The sequence below is a fragment of the Crassostrea angulata genome, chromosome 2, assembly GCF_025612915.1.
Source record: "Crassostrea angulata isolate pt1a10 chromosome 2, ASM2561291v2, whole genome shotgun sequence".
NCBI classification, from domain to species: Eukaryota; Metazoa; Mollusca; class Bivalvia; order Ostreida; family Ostreidae; genus Magallana; species Magallana angulata.
The window spans coordinates 40,799,344-40,826,280 of record NC_069112.1 but is presented as its reverse complement, the minus strand read 5'-3'; the positions used below and the strand labels follow the sequence as shown (position 1 = coordinate 40,826,280).

The 26,937-nt window shown below is 34.2% G+C and overlaps 1 protein-coding gene and 1 long non-coding RNA gene across 2 annotated transcripts; both read right to left on the bottom strand.

Annotated features, from left to right (window-relative positions):
- Positions 1–14,114: 14,114 nt before the first annotated feature.
- Positions 14,115–24,456, bottom strand: LOC128172464 (ficolin-1-like). Its single transcript, XM_052838262.1, has 5 exons — positions 24,351–24,456; positions 15,865–15,948; positions 15,013–15,149; positions 14,410–14,506; positions 14,115–14,293 (listed from the first exon to the last, which is right to left on the bottom strand). Exons 1-5 carry the CDS (start codon positions 24,454–24,456, stop codon positions 14,115–14,117), a joined length of 603 nt encoding a protein of 200 aa, XP_052694222.1.
- On the bottom strand, positions 17,777–20,140 carry LOC128172538 (uncharacterized). The gene is made up of 3 exons (XR_008242304.1): positions 20,022–20,140; positions 18,373–18,465; positions 17,777–17,863 (listed from the first exon to the last, which is right to left on the bottom strand). It is a non-coding gene; the product is annotated as an uncharacterized LOC128172538 (long non-coding RNA).
- Positions 24,457–26,937: the final 2,481 nt, after the last annotated feature.

Below are 26,937 nucleotides of genomic sequence, written 5' to 3'. Positions count from 1 at the left end.
TAATTTTAAATAGATAAAATCAACATGAAAATGTCTACTTATAGTCCTTCTTTGCAGAAATAAATTACAACAAAAAACACTGAAGTTCTTTTTTTTAAACGTTTTGACAATGTCCAAGTCTTGCTTTTTTGGCTGCATGTACAATCAATTCTTTTGCCTTTGTCTTAGATTGATTATTTTTAACACGAATATCTGTCTCTGTTTCAAAAGCTTTTCATCCTTTTTCTTATCTAGATCAGCTTTATATTTCTTTCTAGAACTGCTCATATTTTTGCAAAGCATTTGTCCACAGTTTCATGCATATGATCCTTCTTCTGAAACAAGAGGCCAATTGGCCTTAACGGTCACCTGAGTAGCATATATCCCATACACAAACTTGTCATGGAGTCTCATACATGCATCTAATTAATTAGGTTTCATACTGGAGTAGAAAAATTATAAATTTGTAATGACGACCACATTTCAAAAAGAACTGTGAAACCTATTTTTTTGGTGAAAAACTAAAAGATCTGGTCTACAAAATCATGAATTCAGTTTTCCTTTCAGGTGTGTGGGAGTAAAGAAAATAATTTTTTAACGTTATATGCACTAACATCTATACATCCATTTTGGCCCTGCCCTAGAGTCAAAACCCATCCTTGAGGGGACATGAAAATTAAATTTCAGTAGAGGACTTCCTGGTAAACATAATTATTAGTCAGTTTTTTTTATACAGATGTGTGAGAATAGAGCAGAAAATTTTTAAACATTATATGCATTAACACTATATTGCCATATTGCACCCCCCCCCCCCTTCATGTTCTGATCCCTGACCCAGGGGCCATGAATTTCACAATTTAGGTAAAGGAGATTGTGGATATCATAACCATGTATTCAGTTTTTTGCCCACATGTGTGGGAGTAGAGAAGAAGATTTTTGAAGATTTAAAACATTTTTACTATATGGCCATATTGGCCCAACCCTAGAGCCTGAACACCTAACAAAGGGGTCATGAATTTCACAATTTTAGTAGAGGCCCTCATGGACATCATAACCATGTATTCAGTTTTTTGCTCACATGTGTGGGAGTAGAGAAGAAGATATTTTAAGATTTAAAAAAGTTTTACTATATGGCCATATTGGCCCCACCCTAGAGCCTGAACACCTAATAAAGGGGTCACGAATTTCACAATTTTGGTAGAGGGCCTCATGGACATCATAATAATGCATTTAATTTTTAACAAATATATATGGGAGTAGAGAAGAAGATTTTCTAAGATTTAATACATTTTTACTATTTGGCCATATTGGCCCCACCCTAGAGCCTGAACCCCTGACCCAGGGGTCATGAATTACACAATTTTGGTAGAGGGCTTCATGGACATCATAATCATGCATTTAGTTTTTAACAAATATATATGGGTGTAGAGAAGAAGATTTTCTAAGATTTAATACATCTTTACTATTTGGCCATATTGGCCCCACCCTAGAGCCTGAACCCCTGACCCAGGGGTCATGAATTTCACAATTTAGGTTGAAGGCTTCATGGACATTATAATCATGCATTTAGTTTTTGACAAATGTATATGGTAGTAGAGAAGAAGATTTTCTAAGATTTAATACATTTTTACTATATGGCCACATTGGCCCCACCCTAGAGCCAAAACCCCTGACCCAGAGGCTATAAATTTCACAATTTTGGTAGAGGGCTTCATGGACAACATAACCGTGCATTTAGTTTTTTCCTCACATGCGTGGGAGTAGAGAAGAAGATTTTTGAAAATTTGGCTTTTTTTTTGCATATTTGGCCCCACCCGTGGCACCCCAAGGGTGGTAGAGCCATGAATTTCACAATTTAGATTCTTCTTACCATAGAGATGCTTCACACCAAAAATGGTAACGATTGGCCGGGTAGTTTTCAAGAAGAAGTTAAAAATGTAAAAATGTTAACGCACGACGCACAGACGCACGACGACGGACGAAGACCAATTGCAATAGGTCACCTGAGTGACTCAGGTGACCTAAAAAGTGAATAGCTGTTTTTCCATCAGCACTAAGTCTATATTTAATAGTCTGTATGGCACTGTAAATGGACTCGTGATTGGATAGAGTCAACTGGGAGACAATTATTCAACCAATGAACAAACAGAACACATACAAATATAGGAAGTTTTAAGATAATAGTAAAACTCAAATCAATTACGGAAAAAAATCCGGATTACTATTAAAAAGCGGGATCGAAAAATTGGAGCGGAAATTATAAATCTGGATAACGGACTTCCGCTTTAAAGCGGAAAAAATCATGTCTGAGCCTGAAAAACAGTGATGTATGAAGCAAATGTACGAGAAATACCAGCTTTTGTTATTTATTTATTACTTCTGTTTGTGCGTCTCTGGTCAAGACAAAAAATATTGTTTCAACGAGATAGCAGATTTGGCAGAGAGGTGAACAACCAAACTGAGGAAAAATTGACTTATGATTGTACAAATGTTTAACATTTTTTGTTTAGTTTGGTGTTACTCTCGATCGTCACAGAAAGTATACTTCAAAAATTGATTTCTTTTTTATTCTCGTTGTTTTACATGGAAGTAAAGTCTGGATATTTTATTAACAATAATTATCATATCCACTATTTTTTCAATGTGAGAAGAGCAATGTCTGACAGTTAAATTGATACATGTATATTAAAACGGTAGACCTTTTTGTTGCTCTTGCAACAAGAGTCTAGTTATATTTACATTTTCAACAGATAACATTTCGAATCAATTTTGAACCCTAAAACCCAATAACCTCATAAATCATGAGTGACACAAAATGGGCGTGTCTTATAGCATAACCTAAAATTGATATTGGCTGCACCGCATAGTAATACATAGCATGTGCGACTTAAATTAATATGGTTTTAAGTGCAAAAAAAACAACGGCATCCTAACATCCACTCATGTCTCAAGTTATTAAGCTGTTGAGGTTTGAATTTGGGTCTTCTGGCATTCCAGTCCAGCACTCTACCGATCGAGCTAAAGGGTTAACTCACTAGCCAGAGCAAGTAGGAATGCCATATATCTGACTCTACCACATTGTCTCCCTCCAAGAAAAGAGGCGTCCCCGACACTTCCGGAGTGCCAACACCTCTGGGTTGAAGTACTAGAAGCAATGTCTCTCACCCACCAGAGAACACCAAGGTCCCAACATGGGCCCAAAATGTAACAGAGACACTTATTGCCTCTGCTGGGGTTTGAATCTGGGTCATCTGGCACGCCAGTTCAGCACTCTACCAATCCAGCTAAAAGCCAGATCTAGTAGGAATGTCATATACCTGACTCTACCGTGAAAATGCATGAATTCTTTGAAAATATTCTCTTCCCTTGGGTATTGAGCTGATGAATGATCAGTACATAGTTATGATTAGGTAGGGTGTCTATTCCAAAGTTGTGAATTTCGAAGGGGGTATTTTTGATCACATATAAAATCGACCTTTTCATGTTAAACTAATGTGGTCAAGTGAGGGATGTTCCACATGGGCCTATTTTCATAATACTTACCATTTAGTAAGTTTTAAATTAAATGTATTTTAAAAGATTGCCATTCTTAATTACTGTAACCTATTAAAAATCCATAATGACTTTAAAATTGTGTTAAATAGACTCTGAATACTAGTAGGAAGTCCAAATTGAGACCAAGGCATGCTACAATCATGTACAAAGCATGTGGAAACATGTACAAAGAATTTCATGCAGCCTTTCCTGTAAACTATGTAGCTTTTTTGTAGACATCGTTTCATGTAATCCGTGTAGCATCTTATGTAAACTGTGCAGTGTTTGTTCAAGTGATGTACCTTGCACTTACATGTACCAGAGAATATTATTTAGTGCAAAAAACGACAGCATCCTAACATCCAGACAAGTCTTAATCTTATTAGAACCCGACACTCTTAATGAAGCATTTGGTCAATTGCCCATTTTTTCATCAGTTTCATTGTCCGTCATCCGTCTGTTAACTTTTTAATTATTGAACTTATTCTCTAAAACCGCTTGGCCAATTTCAACCAAGTTTGACACAAAGCATCCTTATGGGAAGGCAAATATAAATTGCAGAAATGAAAGACCGATCTTTATTCAAAGCGGAGAAAACCGCGAAACTGTAGAAAAAGGGGGGTGCATTTTTAAAAATCTTCTCAAGAACTACTGAGTCAAATTCAACATAATTTAGCATAAATCATCCTTATGGAAAGGAAAATATAAATTGCAAAATTGAAGGGATAATTTTGTTTCAGCTTTGAGTAATCTACGAAAATACTAATAGTTAAGAAAGAGAGAATGGGGGTCAATCAGTTTAACTTCGGGCTCGATATTTCATATACGTGTATTGAAAACCAGTTTAGAGGACCAGTCTAAGTTAGAAGCAGCCATCTAAAACATGTTGAACAAAGATGAATTTGCTGGTTGTGCAAAAGTTTACGTGCGAAGGGAATATTTGAAACATCCAAAATATATTTGTGCCATATATGTGAAGTAAACTTAGGTTATATATTTCAATGCGTTGACATTTTCATTTGGGACGTTGGTTTTGGATTGTTTTGATTTTTTGGTTTATAACATGTTTAGTTTCTTTTTATTTTAATTTGAGTGGAACCATCGTTTTTATTTTAGAATTTAATTTTTTGAAGTCTAGATCGGTAAATCAGACACCTGATTGTTTACATATACCTGCGCAAAATCTTATGCCTAAACAGCATATTATAAAATACTATTCAAAGGGATCGACATTAACGGTTGCCCGATTGCCCGGGACAAGTAAAATCTCTATTCGGGCAAGTGAAACTCTGATTAGACTTGTCCAATCCGGCAAGTAAAATTTTTGATTAGAAGTACGTCTTTTGTTTTGGTTTCAAATAATTTTTATCTAAAAATCAACATCCTTTCCGAATTGAAACTCTTCAGTCCTCTGTTACCTTAGCATTTAACTTTAAGTAAGTCGTTCTGTAACGTACCGAGCTACTTGTACTGCCAGGGGAAGGGTTCGTGCCTGGTCTTTTCCAGGGTTTTGGGTGTACACTAACAAAGTCTTATAATATAGTGACTTTCTATTGATTGTCAAAAATGATTGGTATAGCCTAACCTTACTTAGGTTAATAATCAACAAGTAATTTCAGGGAATCTATAATATTTACAAACAAAACAAGGGTATAATAAATATATAATTGACACTGTGTGTGATGTACTGGTGCTGCCTTGTTCAGGTCGGACAGTACACACCCACAGTGACAATCCACTGAGGTCAACCACTCAGCTAAAATGACTGACCGTCCTCAGATTACCGCATATACTGTAGGCTGCCTTATTCAGGACGGACAGTATATGTGGTAGCCCTTCAATCATTGTGCACACTGTAGGCTGCCTTATTCAGGACGGACAGTGAGCACAACGGCCTGGACGACCGTCTGATCGGCCACTATAGAGAATAATGGCTAGCCTCTCTGAGGAAAGCCTACTGTGACACACTGACAAGCCAAAACGACTGCAATGCCTAACCTACAGTACCAAGAGGACAACCTCTCTATGGCCTATCAAAAACACTGAACGCCGTTACGAACGGACGACCACTGCATTGACACAATACCTTTTATTATTATACTTCACAGCCTTCTCTTTTCTGCTGATTATCTTCTAAGCAGCCGACAGCTGATTCACTGTCTTATGTATACCCTTGTATCACGTGACATAAACAAAGGAACTAAAAGAAAAACCCGGTCTGGGCCGAACCTAAAATATCCAGAATAATTACAGTTCCATACGACATTCTTGTTACATTGATTTACAGATCGCGCGAATTTATATCCATGTGCTCGATTTTTTTTCATATTACGGTATATGCTGTCACGATAAAGAGCCAAGCCATGTGCATGTCACGATATTCTGAATGCATTTGTCGTACGACTTAATTATTTCACAAACACGTGTGTTGATGGAAACGGATATATAGTCCAGTAAAGAAGAAGTATCGACCTTAAACAAATTGCAACAAAATTTTTTTTTATAGCTGTTCAAAGGTGTTTTGTTCGTAATCTAAATAAGAAAAATCCACTTCAAAATATTGTAATTTAAAATATTTTCTATCAAAAAAAAAATCGATATATTTTGTATACGTTCAAAGTCTTTTATGCGCTACCGTACCTCAAGTTTATGACGTATTATTGGTGAATCTTACGTCAACAACATCATGAGAGATGAAAATTTATGAGAATTTTTTTACCTTGCAGTATTTCTAGGAGGTAAGTAATAATTGAATATATTCAGTAAAATATTGTTAAACATTTTTACATGTTTTGATCTTCCATTTAAAAAATAATAAATCCACACCAGACGTGAATCGGTCAGTAGTACGATCTTGAAGTTAATGACATGTTATACATGCCAAGATTTATTTAGACAAAATTAAAGTTTTTATTTAATTTAAGAATCATTTTGTCCTGCATTAGATAATACAGCCATCTTTTGTAATTTGTTCGAAATTAAACGTATTCGTTGGGAAAAAAAAATATGGAACGCAATTTGGGTCAAAAATTAACAAAATACAGCATAATGCTTCATTTTTTTCCCCATTTCGCAATGGCATAATGAATTTCTTTTTGAATAAATAAGATGATTATATTTATCAAATACAGTGTATGTAATTGTATTTCAATTTATAATGTATGCCGGATTTAAATCTCATTCAATTTAAAATTAATTTTGTCTTAAAAGTCAAATTGTTGATATAAATATATCTTCTATAATTATATACTCAGTGTATTGCTTAAGATTTAAAGTTTAAATCAGAATTTAATCTCCGATTTAAGTTACTTAATTATTTTGATTAATCAAGAGTGAAAAATGTAACATGTCTACAAATGTATTTTCTTTTCAAAACTTTCAGCAATTATGGAAGTCTGCAAAATATGTCATGGTCCCCTTGCTACCAGCAGCACTGTATGTTTGACTTCGAAAGGAAGCAAAACTATTAATGCAGCAAGTGAAGAAAGAGGACAGGACATACTTTGTATCCCTGGTGATGTCGTTCACACAGACTGCAGAAAATTCTTTACTGATAAGAGAAGAATTCTTGTAGCAAAGCGGAGAATAGCAAATTGCTACAGCGATACCTCAGAACCTCCAAAACTCAGATCTCATTCATCTTTTGACTTCCGGGACCACTGTTTGTTCTGTAGATTTCCAGCTAAAATAAATGAGAGGAAACGTGGAAACGATGCCTTTTGTGTTAGAACATTTGAATTTCAGAAGACCATTGGAAAAATTTGCGAAGAAAGGAATGACAGTTGGAGCCGTGAAGTTAAAGGAAGGCTGGGAGTTATAAATGACTTACACGCAGCTGATGCTCTATATCACCAAACCTGTAGTGTCAATTTCCGTACCAGAAAAAAACATTCCTAGCACAATTTCTCCAACACCAGCGAAACAAAAAAAGGAATGTACCTCAGGTAGACCAGTAGAGCTCATACAACAAAAAGCATTCATGAAAATAACTGATTATTTAGAAGCAAATGATGATGAGCAAATTACCATAGTAGATCTTGTTAAAAAAATGGAAGAATTTTGTGAAATTCCTTACAGTGTTGTGTACATGAAGCAAAAGCTTCGACAAAAATATGACAAAGACATTGTCTTCACCGATGTCAATGGCAAATTGGACGTTGTCACATTTTGTTACACAGCTAAATCAATTCTTCATGACTTCTACATGCAACAGAAAAAAGATCCAGAGTCAGACAAGTTTGCTCTAATAACCGCTGCATCCAAGATCATACGCAGTGACATTAAGTGCATGTCCACTTCAAAGCAGTCTTATCCATCCCCAACAGAAGTAGGATCGATGAATTTTCATACAAATTTCTTACCGTTGTCACTGAAAATTTTTTTAGATAGCATTTTCATAGAAAAAAATCCTAATCTGAAGATAGCAGCAATTGGTCAAGCGATGATTCAGGCGGCAAGACCAAGGGTCATTATTTCACCATTACAAATCAGTCTGGGTGTTGTTCTGCATCATCACTTTGCCTCTCGTTTCCTTATCGACACCTTGCATAATCTTGGCTTCTGCACATCCTACTCTGAAATTAAAAAGTTCCAATCATCCGCTGCTGTGGTACAGGGCAATTCACTTCAGGTTGATGTTGGAGAGGAGTCTTGTTTGCAGTTTGTTGCAGACAATGTTGATCACAATGCCTGTACGATTCATGGTCTGAATACTTTCCATGGAATGGGAATCATGGCAGCAATAACACCAGTTGTGAAAAAAAAATTTCAAGTTCCAAGAAGAGATGTTTCAAAAGAGGAAGTACTGAACATTGGAACAATTGATGTATCTCTGTACCAGCAGAATACAAAGACTGAAAAGATACCATTTGCCAAACTCAGAATCTTGGAAGCAAACAATAAATTTTGGGAATTAGACTTCATGTCATCCATAATTTGGCCCTTGAGATTTCCAAAACCTGCATGGTCTGGATTTTTACAGATGTTTAGTAGTGGAACCTTCCCTGGACAGTCTTCGTCAGTTTTTTTCCCAATGATAGACCTTGATCCAAGTAACATGTCTTGCATCTACACAACACTCAAATTTGTTTGTAGGGAAGCTTCGAGGTACAACAAAACGCCCGTAATAACCTTTGATCAACCCTTGTATTGAAAAGCGCTTCTTATTACTAGAAATGAAAGAGAAAGTGACTTAAATTGAATAGTAATACGCCTTGGAGGTTTTCATTTACAGATGAGCTTCCTCGGTGCCATTGGTCACATCATGGGTGGGTCAGGTTAACAAGAGCTTCTTGAATGTGTCTATGCTCCAAATGCCGATGTACATATGCTCAGTGGGAAGGCTGTTTCAAGAGCCGTCAGAGGTCATTTTTTGGTCGAATCTACTCTTTATGCCCTAATTCTGTCTGAGATTTATGGAGTACAAATTCCAAATGAAGAAAATGGAGGGGGAAAGAATCCAAACGATGAATCAAGGGAACTCAACCTGATGACACAGATTTAGATATGGAAAATCATTCTGCAGAAAACTCGTCAGATTGCAACCTTGCACAGAAGGACAGCGGTGATGAAGATGGGGACTTGAGTGGCAGAGATGATAGCTTCCACATATGGCATCCTGACTTACAAATTATTTGTGCAATGTATGACGATATGTGCAATGAAAATTTATCAGCAGATGAAGCTTGTAAAAATGACCTTTTTAAGGGCATAAAAGACGAAATGTCAGGATTTATGAGAGATCTCTCCTCGAATCGCACAGCTACTCTTTGGTTTGAATACCTAAACATGGTTTCCCTCCTGCACACATTTATAAAAGCTGAAAGGAAAGGGGATTGGTTTCTACACCTACAAACAGTTCAAAAAATGCTGCCATATTTAGCTGCTGCTGGACATAACCTATATGTTAAATCTGCATACATTTACTTGACTGAAATGTGCGAACTTGAAGAGACACATCCTGATGTCCATAGTCTTTTTGCAGCAGGCTATCACGTTGTTCGCAGATCCAATAAGTACTGGGCAGGATTATCTACCGATTTATCAATAGAACAGATCTTGATGCGTAGTCTGAAAACAACAGGTGGACTAACCAGGGGCAAAGGAATGTCCGAGTATCTAAGAGCGTTGTGGTTATTGTCCAGCCCAATATGTGCAGAGATTACTCAGAGTCTACAGATATTGACAGAAGTGAACTACAGCACAAGTGAGCAGCATAAAGAAACTTCAAAAAGCAGACAAGAAAGAGACCATAAAGACATGTTAGTGCTTGTGAATCGGATAGCGGAGCGAAACCCTTTTGATAGAAATGTTGATCAACTTCGAAGTATCGAAACAGGGATGTCAGCAGAAAAAGATGTGAATGTTGATAGATGCAATGAGATTGGATCTAAGGTAATTTCTTCATTGTCTGGAAATGATGCAACCACCTTCTCTTTCAAGAAAAAGAACAAAGCCATAACCATGCACACTAAACAAGCCTTAACAATCGATAATGAAACTGCCCAAGTAGATCCCCAACTTTTATTTCAGAGGATAACAACTGTAGCCCGAGACGCATTTCCCGAAATGAGTGAACTTTTTAAATTTGAACTGTCAAGTCATCCTTCTTCTCTGTTTGATAATTCGGGAATGCCACGAGAAGCGAACAAAAGCACCCTTGCAGATGCAATTTGGACGTCGGGTGAATGCGGGATTGATGCCTTACCAGTCGATACTAAATATGTTCTAGATGGTGGGTCTTTATTGCACAAATTACCGTGGACTTCGAAATAAACATTTGGTGATATATCCAAAATGTATTCAAGATACGTTGCTTCCAAATTTTCAAACTGCATGGTTGTCTTTGATGGTTACTCACACGGCCCCACAACCAAAGATGTTGCTCACATCAGACGTTCCAAGGGGCTGACAGGACGTGATGTTTTCTTCAATGAAAATACACCATTTCGTTTAAAAAAAGAAGTGTTTCTGTCTAATCGATCAACGAGCTCTTACAGAATGACCTACAAAAGTCAGGATGTTGCACAATAAATGCAGACTGTGATGCAGACCTTCTGATTGTTCAAACGACGTTATCGCAAGGAAAAGAAAATAATGTCGCTCTTATTGGAGAAGATACAGACCTTTTAGTGCTTTTATTGCACCACATGGATCTTGCGGAAAGCAAAGAAGTTTATTTTCTCTCTGATAGAGTTAACAAAACTGGAAAAATATGGGACATTAAAAAGACAAAGACACATTTAACAGACGAAGTTTGCGAGTGTATTTTGTTTTTACATGCATTGACAGGTTGTGACACTACCTCTAGAATATATGGTTTGAGTAAGGGACAAATGTTAAAGAAAGTAAAAGCTAATTCAGCTTATTACAAGGAAGTTTCCTCTCACTTTCTTACAAATTCGCCGATACCATCTAAAGAAATGCTTGCATCTCAAGGGGAGGATGTTATAGCTGGTTTGTTTGGCGCTCAACCTTGCGAAGGACTAGACATACTGAGATTTCGGAAATTTGTCACCAAAACATCCCGTGTTCAAAAACAGGTACAAGTATGCAGTCTCCCACCGACATATGCAGCTGCAATATATCACATTTACCGAGTATACCATCAAGTACAACAATGGATAGGTAATAACCTGGAGCCAAAAGACTGGGGATGGAAGTTGGAAAACGGGATTCTGGTTCCAACGAAAACACATCTCCCCCCTGCACCCGAGGAATTATTGAAAATAATTCGCTGTAACTGCAAATCAAATTGTGAATCCAAACGTTGCAATTGTAAACGACATGGTATTGTTTGTTCCATGAGTTGTGGGGAATGCCGTGGTACGAGTTGCTCTAATTCTATTGATGGAGACATTAATTTTGATGATGAATGAGGATCACTTTATGAACTTTTATCGACTTTAAATCTACTCAAACTCTCAAAAAATTAAAAAAACTTATATTTTAAACATTTATTAATTAATTTTTTAAAATACATTTATGTCTGTATGTATTTTAATAGCAAACTCTAAGATAAAAGTTTGTCACAATGTATCATTTGAATTATTTTTGGACAAATTTGTGACCCAAAATATCATTAATTTCAAGCAAAAAAAAAAATATTTTCCCTCTAGAGGATTTAGGTGGATTTTTTATTTAAGTATAATATGAAAGTATAAATGCGTATGCCACAAAAAAAAATTCTGTTGCAATTTGTTTAAGGTCATCCCCCAAATTTTGCTAAATTGACTGGACTAATAGTTCGGTTTTATTAAACGACATGTCGTCGCAGTCTTCTCTTTCTAAATTTTAACCAATGAGCAAAACGTGAGAAAAAGTGACAAAGAAATAAATGAATATGAAAGATACTTTAAACTGATTGAGTTGTAAGAACAAAATCAGCAGTTTTATTTTATACATGATACATGTTTGAGCGAAAATGCACGAAAAACAATACATTTTATAAATTCATAAATTATAATCACTGACAATGATTGAACATTACTATTTTGACAATTGGACAACTGGTAAAAAATAAACTGGCAGAAAAGATCTTCATATATTGTCAGAGCAAAAATTTACAAAAATAAAACGGTACTGAATAATTACAGAAGGTTTCAAATAATAAAGATACCGTAAAACACGTCAATCAATGAAACAAATCTCCCAGCAAAAATTAAAGTTAGAAATAGAAAAATATCAAAAACTAACCATCGATGGATTACAAATGAACGTAGATGAAACATTTTGTGCATTCATGAAATCTTTCAAAATTATATTCTGTATATATTGTCAAACTCGCCGAACCATCATGAAAGACGTTTTTACACCACTGAAGCTGTTAGTCAGAGAATACCAAAAATTACAGTTTTCCAATTTCAAACAAGTCCCATTTCCATAGATTCCATTCAGATTTGCCCAGGTACAGACATTATGCCACCAGGCTCCTTTGCGTGCGCCGGCGCAACTACCTGGCGCAGAATCGTTATCTACGTCACTAGTACTGAACTTGTTTCCATTTGTATTTGTGGTTCCGTGGCTTTCTATAGAGTCTCCTATTCATTAAAAATAAACAAAAACGACTTAAATAGAGCCAATATTGCTAAGGGATTAACATACGTTAAATAAGAAACGGTAAAAAAAGAACTAAATCATTTGTAAAATAAAAATAGTTTGATCGCAATTTTGTATAAATATTCTTCTTTGAAAAGACGCCAGTTTTGATGATGACCTTAAAGAGGCATGGTCACGATTTTGGTCAAATTTTATTTTTCTGTTTTTATTATTTGCAATGGCAATGCTTTAGGAATGCATTTCTAATGATAAAATGAAGTTTTGGTGCCAGTCGTTGAGTTTTAAGCAATATACAGGGCTCACAATTCTTTGTCATGTAAACAAGGCTCGTGCCCTGTTTTTGTTTACGTATGTCAAATATACCGGTAAAAATCTTTTTCAAGCTGGTTTGTCCATCTTATGATTCATTTTAAGCATAAATGAACAGTTCCTAACGATTGATACATTCATGTTAGGTCTAAAACTTGAATTTTCACTTCAACATTCAAAATGTAAACAAATGCTTGATTTACATAGGGAAGAATCGCAAGCCATGTAACTCGTTTGTAACTCATCAAATGATACTCAAATTTTGGTTGCCTATTTAAAATGCCTTACTGAAGCATTGTAAAAATTAAAATGGAAAAAAAATAATTGTTGACCAAAATCGTGACCATGTCCTTTTAATAGACTGTTATTCTAATAAAAGCCACGTTTCAGGATAAATGTAACAAATCACACTTTCTTACTTAGCTACCAAAATTTAGTAATATATCCATATATTAGGTCCGGTCTCTTTTACTTCTTATATAAATCACTTTATCTTACTTCCTATTAACTAGTTAGGGAAACAGTCACGCGGGGAGCATATATGTTCTTACACCGTAAGTAAAAAATATACATCCCCATAAGCACTATGACGTCATTCTTTTAAGCATTATGTACAAAAATCAAAACTTGTCACACTGCTATAAAACGATTTATTTAAATATTTAGTGTGGATTTTACTAACTATGTTCAAGTCATTTTATGATATTAGGTCAACTTCAAACCATATAACTAATTTAATTGTTATCCAGTCGGAATGTGCATGCAAAATATGAATTTTACTTTTTAAAATTAAGTCGTATATTTATTTCATAATCGATTTTTTTTCTTTTGTTTAAGAAATGAATTCAATATTTATTTGTTTTGTTGGATATAAAATGGTTTGGGTCAGTTTACACTTTATAAACCGCAAAGAGGTTTATATAAAAGCGTAAACTGTTTCAAACCATTTTATACCGTATAAAACTAATAAATACTGAATTCATTGCTTATAATTTATTTTTTTACTCTTCATTGTAGATAAGAACGGTCATTTGACCTTTAAAATGACGTCAAATTATACAAAATTCAAATGTAACGTCAGGCGTATTGATATGTTATGACGTTAGTCTTACTATAACGTAGGCAACATTCTTTATACGATATTAAATATTTTTTTAGCCATTTAGAAAGCGAGATACAACCAGAATTAAATTATATCGATATGTATTGTAAGCATAAACATATCAAACAAATTTTTACGTGCCAGCGTTCCCTTCATAAGATCCAAACTTAACCCTCATTCTGTATCCATCTGATTCATCTGCCACACTGAAATTGTTATATCTAGCGTAAGCCCAGCCTCCGGTGAATTTTTCTAGACGAATATATAAGTCAGATATCCCCAACCTTGTCAGCTGATGGAGATAGTCGTTTCCTACGAGAAATGAATCTATTTTCATACCAATTGGACTTGTTATCCCTACCACCCCCTTTAACTTAATGTATAACAAAAATTAGTTCTTCATATCAAATACAAATGCAATTATATACCGAGCCAAAACTCTCCCCTTGCATCCCCAAAGCCTTTTTTGTAACTATCCCATGAGAGATAAAAATCAACTGACCCATCTTTTCTGTGTTGGAAAACCTGAAACACACACTTGTTTTTTACTTTAACAATTGTTAACAATTTTATGTGTCCTTTACTTCAGCAAATCGTTACTTATTGTTTTTAAAGCCGTGCAAAAATAAAAAAAATAAACGTATTATTCTGATTTTGATATCATCGATAGCTTTTTAACGTTGTATTTTGAATTGAAGGATTTTCTGTCACCCTATATAACATAGAATTATCACATTGTTCCATAAAGAAATATCGATCATAATGTTAACGTTGTACACTTGAATGCATTTTTTCAGTAAGTTTTGTTAGATTGTCATTTAGATCGATTATTTAAATTTTTGATTATTGGAATTCATTAAAACAATTTTGTAATGTTGATTTATTATACATTATATATAATGCATTATTTCATATTATACACATTAACAAGTTTTAATGAAATACATAACTACATACAAATTAAACGCGTCTGATTATTTATGAGTTAGGTGCTTATGCAGAATAAAAAGATAAATTTATTGAAATCTTACCGTCCATCCCCCACCGTCTGTCGTCATATCACAGTAAACTCTGACTGACGTAGTTAAAGGCAAGTATGGGTATATTGTATACACTCCATCAGCATTGAAACCTTTTAAATTCAGTTCTTTGCAGTCTTTCAAAGCATCTAAGTCAAAATATCAGGTACATGTATTCTATTTATTTTTACAAAGATGTACTTAAATAGGTTCACCTTCATTACTATGACATTTTTTTTTTCATGAAAGGTTCGTTAGATGTATACTCTGTCCCAAGTTTTTGCTTCCACCACTTTTTGCTTGATATTTCAATAATAGTAAATACCTTTGTGCTCAAACTACGTTCATCCACTAATATAAAAAATGTCCAGGTTATCTGTTTTGAAACGCCCCCTCTACCGCTTCAGGTGTCAATACACATCCAAAAGTTGAAAGTCTACGGAGATTTTGCATTGCATCAGCCATTAATAAGCCCGGATGATAATGTTAAAAGATTGCGCGATCTATTCCGAGTGTATTCCGAATGGAGAAAAGATGTAAACATTTCCCATTACAAATCTCCGTAGGAAAATTGTTTTCGTTCGTGTTAAATTTTATGAGTGAAAAAGGATAAATGTTCAATGAAGATATCTTGGATATATTCCCTTTCATGGATTCCAGTTGTATTTCTTTCACAGGTATGTGTATTTTTATAAAAAAAAAAATAAAAAAAACATCAAAAACTGATGGAAGCAATAATTTGGGACAGACTATAACAAAATTATTGTTGAGCTGTGTTATTCTTTTAAACTACGTGGCAATTTAAAACCTCTGCATATATTAAATCTAAAGTAGAGGTTGTTCAAAAGTCAAAAGAATATTAACCTGTTGACGCTGGGAACGTTGGAATAGTTGTCTTTTGGGATGTATCATTCCTTGTTAAAACTGATGTTGGCGGAGGACTAATATCTTTTTAAAACGTATAAACGTTTTAAAAAAGAAAGTCTGAGAAAATTAAAACTTACACCCACTCCTCAAGTTATCCCCAAAAAGTAAACACAAATTCACAGTCAAATAAAGCATTGACGGAATTGTATTCATATAGATACATTAAGGTGAGTGAAACTGCACTAACTGATTGATTGAAATAAAATAAATTACAGTAACGTATTAAATAATTTAAACAACGCATCAAAACTTTGATTTCAATTTTCTACCAACAGCTATAATTATTATTTACTAAAACACTTACTTTTTGTAGTATTTTCAACTTGAGCGTAATCATTGACTTCGTCTATATTAAACAAACGCACTGTCACATCAAGAAATTAAAGTACATATATCCAGTATTTACATCAAACTATGATATATAGTTGAAAAAATCTATAACAATTAATATTCATTGTCAGTGTTGACAAATATTACGTAACGTTTAAATATTTTTTTATACATGTAATGTTCTATCAGTGATTGTCACTGAATAGCTTTCTGTTATTGTAATATTGCCGTTCAAACTGACTACTTTATAGATAGAGTGCATATAAATTATTAAATGTCTCTTACAGTGTAGTACGTTAATAATATATAGATATGCCGTTGCTCTGATCGTACATTAATTGATTTAACGTTTTGTTAAATAAATAAATAAAATGTATGAGATACAACAACTCACTACAGTCTACACTTTTCGTTCGAAGTCATATCATTAAAAGGAACCACAATGATTTTACATATAAAGAGATCATTAATACTTCGTCTGATTTTATTAAAATGAAACTTACCTTTTGTTCTTGCATTAGAAGTTACCGATGCCACGACAGAGGCAATAATGACTATGACTAAAATTATCAATATTCCAACCACAATTGATCGTTTGTGTCGTTTGAAGCACGGGTTAATGTTTATTTTAAACCTTCCATTATTCGGATCGCTCTGGATTATAGAAATTGTAGAAGCCCAGTACATATGCCAAAAAGGTAAAGTCAAAATAATCAAAACGTAACCTACTATAAACTATTTTGCTTAAGCAAATGTTACTTTTATTACGATTGCCTACGTGTACTTATGTTCAAATCTTTTATTGATTTAAAAAAAATAATAAAAAACATTTTTTTTTTTAAATTTTAAATTGTGTAATGTTTATTCCATTCCAAGCGACTCTATATTATATGTATGCAAATCTTACAGATTTGGAGATCCCGGTGTGCAAAAAATCTGATGATGTCCCGATGGAATAATCTGCTTTTGTGGACATCGATATGTGATTTTAAGCGTTGTGAAAGGAATATTTACTGATCATTTGCTAAGAAAAAAAAGAGAATTTGATTACAGAACAGACCGCTTAAAATGAACCCACTGCATCATACTAAATCGAAAGTAAATAACAAAAATTACAGAAAAAAGAACCCCAGAATATGTAAATTATATTCAGTTAAGACTGCATTGGTTTTTATTTATCGTATAAGTTTTTAAATGTCGGTTCAGGTTAGTTGTCCTCAGCAACGTCCTTATATCAGCTAATAAGATTTAAATGAGTGTGCATACAACTACTGTAAAAGCAGAACTATTTGTTGACGATTTAATTTCGTCACTTCCGTTGGCCGTATAAATCAATGAAATCCAATCCAATTTTTAACCCGTGTGTTAATAAATACAGAGGTGATACATAATACATTTTATGGATAACGATATGACGAAATTAAATCCCAACGAAATTGTATCTGGTTTTAAAAAAAATCGAAATTCGAAGCCAACGAAAATATGTGCTTCTACAGAAATCAAAAATAAAATACACCTGTTTTGTTGTTGTTGTTGATTTTTTATCAAAATCAGATGAGAGAACATTCACTACTACTTGTGCCTCCTGGTAGTCAGCTGGGTTTTTCTGATAAACAAAATCAATCCGTCAGTGATAAACATAATTCATATAAATCGTTATTGAAACATCCCTTTCTCCATTTTTGCTTCCGCTCTGCGTACGCCCGGGTATGTAACATGACTACAACCGTTAACTCTTTTTCTTATGTTTTAATTCCTTAAAGTTATAATTAGAAATGGAAATGCATTTTTCTATGCAATGTGTTTACATAAGTATTCCTTTCTGGCAATTACAAGGGATTATAAATTATATGTGTCAATTAATAAGGACAATTAATAACAAATACGTATATACAACGAAAAAAACAAAGCATATTACAACAACAAAATATAGAAATAAAAAAACCCATAGAATTAATGTTAAATATGTACATTTAAAGAGAATTAAATATTAATAAAATATATGTATATACAATACAATATTTAATTTAAAAGTTTGTCTTCAGCGATGTCTTCATCTCTGCAGAACTGATTTAAAAGTATTAGCTTGCAATTAGATTTAAACAGAAAATAGACCTGTTTTGCTGTCGCTGATGTGGATTTTTCATCAAGGCCAGGAGTGATATAGTCCATTACTACTTGTGCCTCGATGTAAATAGCGGAATTTGTCTGATAAACAAAATAGGTGTGTTAATAAGATGCACGTAACGTATAGAAGTAGATGTATGTGTTTACATGTATCTCCAAAAAAGGCAAACCAGTGCCTTAGGCTAAAGTTGAGAGAAAAAAAGGAGTTAACAACATAAGTATATAGAAGCAGAGTAAGTTAAATTAATATACAAATTATTGTAAATGTGTTCTGATGCTTTATGTTTGTGTATTACCAACTGTTGTCAGTTCCGAAGCATTCTCTCGATAATCTTTTAAGAAAATCATTGTGCATTGCTGTAATTTAATACAGGTATTTAGGAATCATCAACTTCAAATTGCTCTAAATATTGGCATGTTTCCTCTGTCAAATTACTGGTTGTTTAGAATACATTAAAAATCAACCATACCGTATTAATAAAAGCGAATCATACATGTAGGTACTGAATACAGTTCACGTTTCATTATCTTTTGCATAACATGAAGCTATGCGGTTCTTATTGATTTCGGTATTGCGATTTTAACTACAAATACATAAATCTAATAAAGTGGTATTTGTATGAAGATATATAAATCTTACGCTACAAATGTGTACATTAGACAAAAGTTTTGAGCTTAGACCGAGTTATAACAAGAATTGCCTGTTTTATAGTTTATTCATATTTTTTATTGCGATGTGCATGGGTGGCTACAACATTAAAAACAATCAATCACTGATGGAGAGGTCGACCGTTAATATTCAAAAATAATAATGTTTTGAAAATGATTAAATATAGATAATGTGCAAGGTCATACGCAAATAAAAAAAAAAATACACGAGAGAACTGTTAAAGTTTATGCAGTCATTTTATTGTTCATAAGTTCGAAGTAATCTCAAAAAGATGACATTAAACAAAACAAAAAGTTTTAGGTATTACATGTAATTGCCTATGCCTGCAAATCCATACTTTACAAAACGGAGAGGTCAGCATTGAGTATTTATTCATTTTGTTATTTTATTTTTATTTTTTATTTTTTTTTTGGGGGGGGGGGGTTAGTTTCATTTTTTCAACAATGGGGGCAAACATGTACTCAAAACTTTTTAAAGTGCGTCTCATTAATTTTGCTGTCATTAGACTACATTCTTAAAAGAATGGTTGAAGAGACGCTGATGTTTGGCTGTTGTAAATAAGGCTCAGAAACGTTTTAATATGTTCAAGTTATTGATTAACAACCTATCTTCGATCAATGGTTATTCGAGGTCAAACAATTTAAATCCTTGCCCGTCTACAAGGTAATTTATGATTCAATAAAACCTGAAAACAACGATGTTCAATTATTACATTCCACAGATTTTCCAACTCTTGATTTATTGATAGATACATGTATCGCAATTCAAAAATGTAATCTAATTAATAAATTGTAAAAATAAATATTGATGATAGTAATAAAACTTCTAAACAAAACATGTAAAGATAGATTATATATAAATACATGTAAGCCAATCAAGATCAATCAAGACTATCTGTTTAGTAAAGTTCAGAACTTGCATTTGTTTTGCATTTATTTAGAGAAGCATATCAAAAAGTAATACTTACTACTGTCATATTGATATTATCTTTCAGTTATCCAGTAAAAAGTCGATATATACAACAACGACTTCACACAATGTTTGGATGATAACAAGCCACAATATTTCGATGCATACGGATGATATGGATTGATATTTCTTTTTTTTATCTTTTTTCTTCCTGGTTCAGAATTTGTTTGATCTTATTTGACTGAGAGTTAAACAAATCATGTCAAACCTTTCTTTGCAGAAGTTTACGTGAATGTATTTCTCCAAACATTTTAAATTTAAAAATGATAAAATCAGTGAAAAATATGCAGTCTTCTTTATGCTACAATGCAACTGATTATGCAATAATGAAATTATGTTATTATTTTTTTTAAAAATCAACAGCCATTATAGAATTGTCATCAGTTTCGATAAGCAAGTCAAGCAAGATATGCTTGAGTTTTTGTTTGAAGTAGGGCGAAACAGAATACTTAATTTAGATCTAAAAATATCTCTAATTACATTGTCAGTCAATTACAAAAATGTAGACACATATACAACATAGGATCACTAATAAAAATGTAACACATACTATTATGATAAACATAGAGTTTTATAAAAACTTAATCTTCTAAAATCAGTGCGCTGTCGTTTTGTAAAATATTATTATAATAACAAATCAGTAGATTAAGTTGTTATTTACTTATCAGACAAACAATCGCATAACAAAAAAAAAATAAAGCTAAACACATTTAATCCCTCTTTAACTATAAAATGCAAAAGGTAAAACATGTCTAATAGCTTATCTGTTTTATTTCTTAATTGTGTTGTATAAAAAAAAGAAGTTAAAAAGAGACTTTAACAAGTTTTTTAACAGTTAGATATACATGTAAATAAATAATTATGTCAAATACATATGTGCAAAAAATATAAAATAATTAAAAATGTAACAATAAGACCTTGAAATCAGTTCAATGAGTTTTGCTTCAAACATGTATTCTGTGCGGACATTAATAGTCCTTCAGCATTTATCAAAAGGGGTTTTTTTTTAAACATTTATTCAATATTTGTTAAACACTTACACAAATTGTAGTTTTCGATTAAAAAAAATTACTGATGGTGATGTAAATAAATGGTTTTTAAGCAAGTAAATGTAATATTTTTATACCCCCCCCCCCCTTCGAGAGAGAAATGGCATATTGATTTGCAGCTGTGTGTCTGTCTGCCTGTCGGCCAGTAGTTTCCGTTTATTTTCTTCTCAGAGGTTGCACGTATTGAGATAAAATGTAATACACATATTTATCAAGGTAATATATGGGTCAAGTTAAATTTTGGTTACAAATGAGCAATAGTCAGCGGAGGTATGCCTCTTTAACTTAGAAAATTCCGGTTATTTATTGTTTCCGTTTATTTTCTTCGTGGATGTTTCCAAGGGAGGGGGCATTATTGTTTTATACAAACATCTCTTGTTTGAATTTGACATTAAAAACAATCGTTCTTAAGTTTCTTATGGTATTGTGAAACAATTATTTCTAAATGAACTCCATAAAAATGTGGTTCAATTAAATCAGGAAGAAAGTCTAGAATATGCTGCATGCATAAAAAGTTCTTTAAATTTCATGGCCATTTTATGGGACAACTTATTTTATTTAAATTTAAAGTGCATCGGTTATAAAAGAAAAGTATCATGTGAGCATGTGTGATATCTTAAGTGATAGAACGTGTAAATATGATTTTACTAGATAATATTCTGCACAAGCGCGGGAATTAACAATATACTCAATAATATATGATATTTTGTTGTGTTCGTTGTTGTATTAACTGCATTGGAAATTGTCCTTAATTGCTCTATTTACCTATTCTTTAATTTAACTGCATGGTTTGATACCTATTTAAGCAGACAGAGGCAAGAATCTATACTGAAATTGGGGTTATATACATGCATATGGCATCAACTCTTTTTCTTGCAGGATTGAAAAAAAAAAACATTTTTTTTAAAATTTTATTTCAAACCATAGAGTAGGCATTTAGTGCGTCATATCTCTAAATTTAATTAGCCAATTCAGTTATTAGCAAACTTCTTAATGTATCAAGTCGAGCGATCCTTGTCACAAAAGAAAAACACCGTTTTTCTAACAACATCAATTTATTCAGGATGGCAAAATATATCAATATCAGAACACAGTCTGAGATGCTTACCATTTCAAACAATACACCTGAAACCCGGGGTTATAACCGTTTAAAAAACTTTTCCAAAGTAGTAAAACGCTACAAGTTCTCGTATCTACAGGATATGTCGTTTTCAAGCTCAATATCAACTATAAACAGCGTAAAAGAATTGTACTGAATTGATAAATATTTAAGGTAACTCCGTACCTATAAAATCATGGGTTCAAAGTTAAAAACTTAACTTTTTTTTAACTTATTGGACTTTAATTTCATCAAAAAATAAATAAAATATATATGTTTCCATACTATTTAAGATGTAAGGTAATAAAAACCAAAGGCTGAAATTATCATCTGAAAATCTCACTTTTTTTTTATTAAAAATTAAATATAAGTGGATGGATACTTGTTTGTCTATTCAAATTTTATTGCTTACTTTGCCAGAAAACTAAAATTAATTAAAAAAAAAGAAAAAAATGTTTACATTAGAAAAATTATAGCATTTAGATATATCACTTAGAGAAAAGTAGAAAAGAGTTATTTCCCTTTGTCATTATTGAATTATGTCGAATATAAGGATGAAAAACGCTTAGTAAATATCTCCAAGTAAACAATGATTTGAGTTTTTGATGTGCACCTATCATAACATAGAAATTACAAATCTCCTTGCAAGAACTTTAATGAATTTATGGTTTATGTAAAATGTATGACGTCACAGGAGGGTGGATTTACTTTAATACATAAACTTGCGCCGATCCGGACAGCTTAACTCTAAACACGCAGTCTAATTCTCTCTGGTTAATCACACACCCACTCCATTTGCGCTAGGTATGCTAATTAAGTCCTCATAATTTCCAGTAAACTGTAAATAATCTAGTCAGCCAAATCCGGACATCCGGACAACTCGTTATAAAAATGAATAACCTATTTGAACTCATGAGTTAAGAAATTCAAAACAGCAGTATAACGGATTCCGAACAATGCGGACAACTCGTAATTCTAGACTTGAAATAGTTCAAATAATTATAACAGTTCCTTTTATAGACCGTAACTAATAACTAGAACTATAAACTCTGGAAAGACTGGTCGACATGGTTGCTATACTATACAGATTCTGTCTGGACGACGAAGTCCTTATAAATAATGGCATCGTCTACGACCAGGTTCTTCTTGATTTTCAACCTTGTATGGAGAGTGCTCAACCGAACGGGATGTGAACGAGTGTTCATGTGATACTGCTGCTGGAACTAGCATATATTTATAAACTTCTCCAAACAATGAGTACTTGTCCTTTTCTGTCCGGACACAAACAACCAATCAGAAATCTGTACAGATCTTAGACATTCCAGACATGTATCATATATTTCCCAACAAGCACATTTAAATAATAAATAAACATTTTACTCCTATATAAAGCCTTGTCCGGATTAGTTTGATAACACGGACACATATTTTTGTCAAAATACGCATATAGCTTTAATACATATCCTTGTAATAGTTTACACTAAAGGAAGTTTGAAAGAAGAAGTTTGTGAGCGGTGAAATGACGATTATCTCGCAGAAAGAACATTTATATAATGGCATGAAACTGAACAGGGTGATTAATATGGTAAATATAAACATCTTTAAAACAGTTATCATGTATTTACTTGATCCAAGTACGTGTTTAAGCAAATAAATTGATCTCTTAAAATTGTATACAATGTACAAGGGTAATGTCAAAACACGAACGGTAATTCCGAACATGTTAACATTAGAATGTTGGTAAAGCATGCCTATAACAGGTTTTTGACAGGTAAACAACAAATAACTGAACATGATACGAGGCATTTTAACTAGAATTGCATGTCTGATGTAATACACAATAAAATATTAATAGAAATACTTAATTGATCATAGATACATGTAATCATATTACACCACCCCCACTTAAAAAATGAAAACTCTCCTGAAGTTACGACAGTCTAAGTAGATCATTTTTAGAATTGATGATATTGATGACAGAGTGCATGGTCTTTTTCCTCTGCAGGAAAGCAGCCTCGAACATCAAAATGAACATATTATCATCCATGGAATGAACTCTTTTTTCTCGCAATAGAACACAGCTTTTAGTAGTTGTAAATTCTAAGTTTCCTGTCTGTTTCCTCTTCTTTGATCATCACCGGCTTGGCTGACCCAGTAAGACAAAGGAAATAGTAATTACAGAGGACAGATCTGGATGAGGTCAGGGATGAATAATTGATGACACCATTCGTCTCAAGGAAGAGGACTGCGAACTCCCACGCCTGCAGCCTCTGATCCGGAGTCATGGTTTCCCAGCCTGAGGGTGGCCAAGTGAGTTTGGGCTCATTTGGAGAAATGGGGAATGGCGCGACCTTGGACTAGTTTCTCCTTGCTGGGGGCAGCAGTGGCATTACACCAAACTCCAATAGAGTTCGCGCCCCGTTCAAAATGATAGTATGGCTCTTTGACAAGTCTATGCTCAAAGCTAAGCTGGTACCTGGAGCCTCAGAATTTGTGGAACTGGATGGGCAGCTTGCAGTAGTGTTGGGGACAGCTGGAGCATTGATATCGGCATGGGAAGAACTGGCTGGCTCGCTTCGCTGGCCAGAGCGTCTGGATCTGCCAGTTCTACCAGGGATCTACTGAGAATGCTGCTGGCTCGTTGGCAGGAGTGTCATTTGCCAGGGAAATTTCAGGTGGCGCGCTCGGAAATCGACAGGAATGGCAAAAGTTGGCAGGTCTGAGAGTATAGCAGGATGTTCAATGGCAAAGGAGCTCTCTGGCTGCCTGTCAATGGCAGGGGAGCCTCTCGCTGGCTGTCAATGGTAGGGGGGGGGGCCCTCTGGCTGGTCGTCAATGGTGAGGAGATCCTCGGGCTGGCAAGGAATGGCGGAACTCTCTTATTGACCTGGGACGGGAGGAGGACCCTGAAGATGGCATGCACCGGACATCTTAGACGGAACATAGGCTGGGGTGCAGGTTTCCTTCCTGATGCTCGTGAAATGCTCTGGACCCACAGCAAGGACAACGGACAGCACTTTCTTTATGGATGGAGAGACTATAGGAGTCATGGAGGTAGGTGTCTGGGAAAATTGATAATGGGACAGTGTTTGTGACTTCAACATCAATGAAGACAGAAGTTGGAGTTTCCAAGTCGCCTCTGGAGTCAAGATGACCTTATATACTTTGTCCTCCTTGGTGATATAGACACTTATCACTCCACCCTCCAGACTGCGCGGGAAGGTTAAGGCAACTCATAGTTTAATGACCGTCAAAATTATGATCAATTTAAATAATGTTTATTTTTATGAAAACAGCGCTGGATATTAATACCAAGTGAAAGAGTTCACCAAGGTATTATTTTTCTACTTCGGAATCGACTCAATCTTTGAAGCTGCCGTGCCATGGTATCACCTGACGGTTAAAAATAGATCACTTTTTTACCTTAACAAAAAATCAAAAAGTGTAACACTACCCCGAAGTTCATTTGTATGTTTTCTACAATAATTCGATTGGAAATTAGTTCATGTTTATTAGTATTACTGCTAGAATCCTATTGTACATTGCATAAAATAAATATTGTAAATATTTATCGGAAACCCTCTCAACTTCTAAAATTTCATTGAAAATACTACGTATTTTTCGTTTAAAACAACAAAGCACAGGATTCTAGCAGCACTTCATGTAGTTTAGGTCATATACCGTTGATATTTACCAAAGTCATCTTTCCTAATATCCAGGGTAGTGTTACACTTTTGCCATTTTTTGTACACACTGACAGAGGAAAGGCTGGTCAAGCCATATAAATGTCGATCCCCTTACCTTACAACACTCGCTGATTAAACAAAATATCCATGCCTGTATTATCCTGATTATATTCGAACTGACACTCATCTAAATCTTAGGTATCCGTATTAAGTAAGTCTTATTTCGGCATTGTTTACACTGCATTCCGATAATTTGTCTCCCGACATGATCTTCTCTTTTAAACATGCTTGTGACGTCATCAATGATAATTATACATGTACGTAATAGAGAGAAATCGAAGATATATTCAGTTAGAAGAGTTACTAGTAATATTTTATGTCTGTAATTTTTATAATATAAACCAGAGATAAAGTTAAAATCGACATGTTTCTGAGTAAAAAATGACATCATGCTGCTTATTGTGACGTCATATCGATTAGAGGAATTTGATCGCTGTGAGTTGCCTTATCATACCCGCGTGACGGTCTTTAGAAGTCACCGGTGAGGTCAGGTCTGGAGGGGAGCACTATCTAATCCACTAATCATCTCTGTCCGTTCCCGCACAGCCGCATCAGCCCGCCATGAATTAGGCGTAATCATCTTCAGGTAATTCTTAGCGTACACAGCCCGCCAGAACCCATTTGCCTCTGAGAAGAAATCAGAGGGAAAGCTGTCGGATGAAATCCTCTTCTCTACTTTGTGGCTATCTCCAATGTGCACCTTCAGGTCATTCATCCGCTGCAGTGACTTCTCCTTCTTACCACCTCGGAGGGAGCAGAAGGGACATAGGACCCGCATCCGTTCACGAGGCCTGGAAATCAAGTGGTTTTTTCGGGTCTCTATTGGACTTAAACTTCTCTGGGCACAGCCATCAGGCAAATGAAGACATACTTAAAATGAAAACTGCAGATAAGGCTTATTTCATACTCTGAGCAGAAAACACAAATTGCCTGCAGATACGACGCCTGAACTATCAAAAAGTTCACTGCTAATAACTACCTTTATTTCAAAATTCTAAAATCCCCCCCCCCCTTCAAGCC

What these genes read in the sequence shown, in the direction of transcription:
- LOC128172464 (XM_052838262.1), bottom strand. Translation starts at nt 24,456, where the DNA reads ATGACTCCGGATCAGAGGCTGCAGGCGTGGGAGTTCGCAGTCCTCTTC. An exon ending in AACGTTCCCAGCGTCAACAG is followed by an intron (nt 15,150 to 15,864) that starts GTTAATATTCTT and finishes ATTTTGACTTAG; the next exon opens with ATGCTTTGAAAGACTGCAAA. An exon ending in CAGACGGTGGGGGATGGACG is followed by an intron (nt 14,507 to 15,012) that starts GTAAGATTTCAA and finishes TGTGTGTTTCAG; the next exon opens with GTTTTCCAACACAGAAAAGA.